The following is a 6,841-nucleotide window of genomic DNA, read 5'->3' as shown; positions in this document are numbered from 1 at the left end:
GCTGGGAAGGAATCCCAGAGGAGGGGATGTCTCAGTTGGGTTATGAGCTTCAGAAGGACATTTGAGGCAGAGAGAACAGCACGTGCTGAGGCCCAGAGACAAAACCACCTGGTTGTGTTCCAGGAGCTGTGGTTGGCTTCAGGGGAGAAGGGGTCGGAGGTGTATGGAGAAGGCAAATCAGAGCCAGATCTTGTTGGGCTTCTCACAGTAAGGGTGACTCACAGAGGGCAAAGCATTTTCTTTCTTTCTTTTTTCTTTTTAAGATTTTATTTATTTATTTATTTATTTATTTATTTATTTATTTATTTGAGAGATAGAGCGAGAGAGCACAAGCAGGGGGAGCGGCAGGCAGAGGGAGAAGGAGAAGCAGACTCCCGGCCGAGCAGGGAGCCCTTTGCGGGGCTCGATCCCAGGACCCTGGGATAGTGACCTGAGCTGAAGGCAGACGCTTAACCGGCTGAGCCATCCAGACGCCCCAGGGCAAAGTGTTTTCTGATTGAATTTTATTCCGTGTTTTCACTTAGGTCACTGATGAGTGTGACAGAGAAAGCTCTGGTCTACAGTTGGAAGAAGGGGCGGGTTCCCGGTTGCTGCTGGCTACTCCTCATCCTCCTGCTCCTCCTTGCTGTTTTCGAGGTGTTTGTGGAAAACGTAGCCCAGGAAGGCCCCAATCTTGCCCATGAGGGCACTACCACCACTAGTCCCTGTGAAGCAAATAGAGCCGGGTCACTTGGGGCCCAGGCACCAGACCCGGGAACCCAAATGCCTGGAAACCATTAGTGAAGTCTAACTTCTTCGTTTCCAGTTAGCGAAACGGGGGCCTTGAGAGGGGACAGGACTTTTGCAAAGTGAATCCTAGTTCCCCCTTGACTTGGCATCTCAAATCAGAGATGTGTTTCAGAGATGGAAAATACACCAATAACAGCTCATTCTCTTCACATCTGCGGTGACCACACCGTGTTATTAATGATGCTCCCAAAAGCCACCTCAGTGGTGACCTCCCTGTGGGGCTGGGGGTTCACAAGTAAGGGATTTCATCCTCCTCACAAGCCTGTCATACGCACAAGCAACTTACAGCGCATGACTGTTCCTAGCTTTGCCCACACCCTTCACCTCCCACTGCTGGGGTGTGGACTGATCTGTGTCTTCTGCCCCCTCTGAGAAAGACTCCATTCTTTTGGGCTGGTTCTTTGAGCTTTTGTCATTCAGAATTGAGAGCAGATGGAAGATTCAGGAAGGCAGAGAGGAGTCTGCCGGGGGCAACTTTTCTCTAGGATTCTGGAAACCTGGGGGGGGGGGGGGGGGAAGGAAAAGAAAGGGGTGGAAGAGAGAGAGAGAAGTGAATGCATTTTTTTTTAATTAAAAAATTGTTTTAAGTATAATCTTTACACCCAACATGGGGCTCGAACTCACAACAGGGAGATCAAAAGTCACATGCTCTACCAACTGAACCAGCCAGGCACCCCTTTCCACCACCTTTCTTTGCCAATCTGGTTCTCTGGGATTGAGCAGATTCATAAAATGTTATATCGAGGATGGCCATCCCTGTTAAAAGATGAGGAAACAGGCTTGCTGTGACCTGGCCGAAGCATCAGTGAGGCACCTGGCCTTCGTGGTTAAAAGCGAGGCATAAGACCAGGTTCGAATCCTGGCCCTGGTGCTAATTAACTGGGAGAACTCGAGTAAATTACTTAGTCCCTCGGTGCCTCAGTTTCCCCACTGAAAGATGGAGATCGTAAGAACACCCGAGTCCTAGAGTCACCTGACTCTGGCGTCCCCGCCCGAGGGCCCGGCCGCCCACTCACCGAGGCTCTGCAGGGTGGCCACCAGCCCCCCGGCGGGCACCCCGCCCCCGTTCGCCACGGCCGACATGCTCATCAGCGAGGCGGCCACCGAGTTGGCGGCAATGCCCGTGCTCGTGAAGCCCAGCGCGGGCAGCCCGGCGGCCAGGAGCCCTGGAGGAAGAGGAGGTGATGAGCAAGCGCCCGCAGCAGGGGCCCGAGCCCCCCGCCCCTTCCCGAGCTTTGCGCTCTCCGGACGCACCTCCTCCGATCGCCATGTAGGTCAGCGCGCCCCAGAACCCGGAGCCTCCGCCTTCCGAGCCTTCTTCTTCCCGTTGTCGTTTGCCTATCGGGAGGGGACAAAGTGGAGCGGGGAGCGGGGCTCCCTACTCTGTGCCTGATGCTCAGGACCACCCCATCCTTCCATTTCGGGGAGCCTCCCTGAAGGGAAGAGACCCAAGGCGCCGTGCCTGGCGCCCACCTGGCACAGAGTACCCTTCGGTGGAACGGAGGAATTGACAGGTGGGGATTCGAATCTGGGACCCTGGCTACAGCGACCCGGAGCTGGCCATCGTAATAGCCCTTCTCGTCTTGGAACCAGGGACCCTGAGACTCTCCGCCGGGATTCTGAAGCTCTCCGCGTCTTTATCCCACAGCCCTCCGTGGTGCGGGGACACTCACCTGCCTGCGCCCCGCCGCCGGCGAAGAGTAGCAGGTAGCACAGGAAGAGCGACACCGCCTCCTGCCGCATGATGGCGCCGCGCGCGGGCTTCGGCACTGGCCCACAGGAGGAGGAGGGGGAGAGGGAGGAGAAGATCTGCAGAGCCCTTTCGGACCCGCTCGGTGGTTTCCCCCTCCTATTCCGGGAGGAGTCCAGAAAAAGCAGCGAGGTGCTCTGGATTGAGCCCAGGACCCTCCCGAGGAGCCGCGGGCTTTCAGTTTCCTCGTGACAACGTCACACAGCAAATTGTGCAGCCTAGACACACGCTCGAGACTGTCGGAATTCAAACCTTACGCTCTTTCTTTTATAGCACAGAATCGGAAAATACATATGCCCCCAAACTCACCTCTAATGTGATCTTTGTCAGCTCAAGGAATTTTCCTCGCATTAAAAACGGACAACCTCCCATATATTGAGGACTTAGCACTTTATGACACAAGGTCATTGATACCCCTAACAACCCCATGGGGTAGATACCATTGTTCTCAACCATGCGTTATAGATAAGGAAGCTGAAACTGGGAGAGGTTAAGTAATATTCCTAAGACTGCCCAACTAGGAAGTGGCAGTCAGGATTTAAGCCCACAGTCGACTGATTCTCAAACCCACACTTCCAGATAACTTCATCTATCCTCAAAGATGAACTCACTGTCACCTTAGATCCTGCATTAAAGGGGTTTCAGAAATCGTCCAGTCCTTTGGGCAGGTAAGGTAGCTTGATCTCCATTTTACAGATGACAAACTAAAGCCCAAAGAAGTGAAGTGCCAGGGTTAAGGCCACAGATTGCTGAGTTGGTACCTATAATCCAAGTCTCATGTCTCTTCCGGTTTGGTACCCCAAGCCCCTAAAAGCCCCCAACCCATCTCCTGGGACCAGTCCTAGTCCAGGGCACTACAAGGGACCCAAGGGTATAGCCTCCCTGAGGAATGGGTATCCTGGCTCTCAGGGCATAAGGCTCACAGGCAGGCAGCCTGGCAGAGGTTGGCAGCTTGATATTCATACTTGCTAGCTTCTGGGTTTACCTTGGAGGAGAGGAGAAGAGGAATCTTCCTTTCCTTCTCGGAGCCTGATGTTAGATGGGAACAGCAGTGAGATAACAGCTCTCCGGCTGGAGGCTGGCTTTTTGTAATCACGTTTGGACAGCCTCCTCTCCTCCAGGCAACCAACCAATCCTATGAGTTTCCATTTCCTGGACTCACCCTGACTTTTCTTTTCCCCTTTCCTTCAGCTCTGCTTGGTGATGGCATCTCTGCCATATCCCCTGGCAGAAACATGTAATTGAAGCCAGGGACTTTTTTTTTTTTTTAAGATTTTATTTATTTATTTGAGAGAGAGAATGAGAGAGAGAGAGAGAGAGAGAGCACATGAGAGGGGGGAGGGTCAGAGGGAGAAGCAGGCTCCTCGCTGAGCAGGGAGCCCGATGCGGGACTCGATCCCGGGACTCCAGGATCATGACCTGAGCCGAAGGCAGTTGCTTAACCAACTGAGCCACCCAGGCGCCCAGAAGCCAGGGACTTTCTGAACAGCTGAGAGTATTCAAAGCAGATCATGCTAGAGTGGGATCCACGACCCTGCTGGGCTTCTTGAAGTGCAACCACCAGTTCCTCTCAGGATGCAGAGGTCTTTCACAATTCAATTCATAACAATGCCTACCATTTATCGAGCACTTTCTGCACAGCAGGACCTATGTAAAATACCCTATATACATGATCTCCTTCCTATCCCACAACAGTCTTGTAAAGTATCATCTATTGTTTATAATCCTCATTTTGCAGAGAAGGAGATTTAAGCTTGTGGAAATAAAGTCATTTGATTCCATGTTTTCTCAGGCTGGCTGCTTCTGAGTGACGGCATATAGTAAGACCAGTGAAGGCCACGTGCATGAGGCCATTAGCACACATCCTTTGCCATAAAATGGGTCCTCTGGTCCTGGTAATGGATTGAGCATTCTTTAAACCTTTGGATAGTAATGCTTGAGAAGCACTATGGGTAAGAAATGCAACCCATGTTTGGAGTACATAAACAATTCTAGGGGGGCATCTGGGTGGCTCAGTTGGTTGAGCGACTGCCTTCAGCTCAGGTCATGGTCCCAGAGTCCTGGCATCGAGTCCCACATCGGGTTCCCGGCTCAGCGGGGAGCCTGCTTCTCCTTCTGACCCTCTCATGCTGTTTCTCACTCTCAAAAAAATAAATAAATAAAATCTTTAAGAAAAAAAAAAAACAATTCTAGTAAGGATGAATCATTGCCTTCTCCAAAGTGGAAGGAGGCTGATATAACCAACCTGCCACCAGGTGGCTGGCAGTTCTCCCTGATACACTGCAGCCTACCGTTGGCTCCTTCGCTATTTGTTGGCAGTTGCTAGATTAACTTTGGAGAAGGAGCCCCAGTTTCGGGGTCCATTCATAGCCTCCATCTTTGCCACCGTGGCCATTTTTTTTAATGGTTTTTTTTTCCCCAAAGCAATAGAGTTGCTAAGTTCAGAGCCTGGTTGACATCCACAATATGCGACATATGACTATCTGGCTGGACAGCCTCCAGCCACATTGTACCTGAAGGATCATGTAATCCACTGGATTTAGGTTAAACTCCATCTATCACCTGGCCTCTGTTAGTCCCCACTCTAACCAGAAATTTATGTTGGTATTTTGTGTCTCTTAGTTTCTGTGTCAGCTCAGACTCCATGTCTTTAATAATCTTTGAAAATTGTGAATATTCTTCTTTTTCCAATGCACAGTTACCTTAGTAAATGGCAGCAGATCCCTTTGGGGAAGGATTGCAGGGACATTTACTCTAGATCACTATGGTATCATTCACTGCAGAGTTGTTCCTTAATGGGGCATAACCTCTCCTGCAGTCAGGGTGTTCTGGTTATGTGAACTTAGATCTAGGGTCTGGATGAGGGACTGTGATTTTCCATTGTGGCAGCTAATGTCAGTCTTCCACTTATCAGCTCCTGATTTTTTTTTTAAAGATTTTATTTATTTATTTGACAGAGAGAGAGAGCACAAGCAGGTGGAGTTTCAGGCAGAAGGAGAGGGAGAGGGAGAAGCAGACTCCCCACTGAGCGGAGAGCCCGATGCAGGACTTGATCCCAGGACCCTGGGGTCATGACCTGAGCCAAAGGCAGACGCTTAACCGACTGAGCCACCCAGGCGCCCCTTGATATTTTTTAATATAAAAGTTGAGGGGAGGGGGGTGGGGGGATGGGCCAGCCCGGTGATGGGTATTAAGGAGGGCATGTATTGAATGGAGCACTGGGTGTTATATGCAAACAATGAATCATGGAACACTACATCAAAAACTAATGATGTAATGTATGATGACTAACATAACATAATAAATTAAATTAAAAAAAAAAAGTTGAGAGGGGGCACCTAGCTGGCTCAGTCAGTAGAGCGTGTGACTATTGGTCTCAGGGTTATAAGTTCAAGCCCCATGATGGGTATAGATATTACTTAAAAATAAAATTTTGGGGCGCCTGGGTGGCTCAGTTGTTAAGCATCTGCCTTCAGCTCAGGTCCTGATCCCAGGGTCCTGAGATCAAGCCCCTCATCGGGCTCCCTGCTCAGCGGGAAGCCTGCTTCTCCCTCTCCCACTCCCCCTGCTCATGTTCCCTCTCTCGCTGTCTCTCTCTCTCTGTCAAATGAATAAACAAAATCTTAAAAATAAATAAATAAATAAAATCTTTTAAGCTTTTTTTTTAAGATTTTATTTATTTGAGAGAGTGTGCACTCATGAGAGTAGGGGGAGGGGCAGAGGGCGAGAATCTCAAGCAGACTCCACACTGAGCATAGAGCCCAATATAGGGCTTGATCTCATGACCTGAGATCATGACCTGAGCCGAAACCAAGAGTTGGGTGCTTAACCGACTGAGCCACACAGGTGCCCCAAAATAAAATCTTTTAAATAAATAAATAAATAAATAAATAAAAATTGAGGATTACCCAGTCAGCTGTCCATCCATCCCGTCCCCATAGTCAATTTGCCACAGATCCTTGCAGATCAAGGCACCCTCATTGTCACTTTGGCCTTGCTGCCCATGACACTAATCATACTCACCTGGCCTTGGATGCTACCTCTGCCATTCTGGAATCCCAACATTACTATTGATATTAGGGATGCCAGTTCCATGGCCGCATCTCTTACTCTTCATCTCGGCCTACCAAAGACAGATACCACTGAGCCACTCAGAGATGCTGATGTCCATTTCTCAGTGAACCCCTCATTGCTTCAGTAAAGAGAGTGTCCTCTGGGCCCTCCTAGAGAACATAGTCAGGTGCTGATTTCTTGGATCTTCCATTCCCACCTCCTTGAACTTTCCGACCTCTTTTTTTTTTT

General features: G+C 50.0%; 1 protein-coding gene across 1 annotated transcript; it reads right to left on the bottom strand.

The window, feature by feature from the left end:
* Positions 1-314: 314 nt before the first annotated feature.
* IFI6 (interferon alpha inducible protein 6) lies at positions 315-3,641 on the bottom strand. Its single transcript, XM_045898328.3, has 5 exons — positions 3,525-3,641; positions 2,463-2,558; positions 2,044-2,127; positions 1,806-1,955; positions 315-704 (listed from the first exon to the last, which is right to left on the bottom strand). Exons 2-5 carry the CDS (start codon positions 2,530-2,532, stop codon positions 598-600), a joined length of 411 nt encoding a protein of 136 aa, XP_045754284.1. The 5' UTR covers positions 2,533-2,558; positions 3,525-3,641; the 3' UTR covers positions 315-597.
* Positions 3,642-6,841: the final 3,200 nt, after the last annotated feature.

Source organism: Mirounga angustirostris, unplaced genomic scaffold (assembly GCF_029215605.1).
Source record: "Mirounga angustirostris isolate CCGP_5_RB_7025 unplaced genomic scaffold, mMirAng1.0.hap1 SCAF_4, whole genome shotgun sequence".
NCBI lineage: Eukaryota > Metazoa > Chordata > Mammalia > Carnivora > Phocidae > Mirounga > Mirounga angustirostris.
Note: the sequence above shows the minus strand (reverse complement) of the source record. Positions and strands in the feature narration are given on the sequence as shown.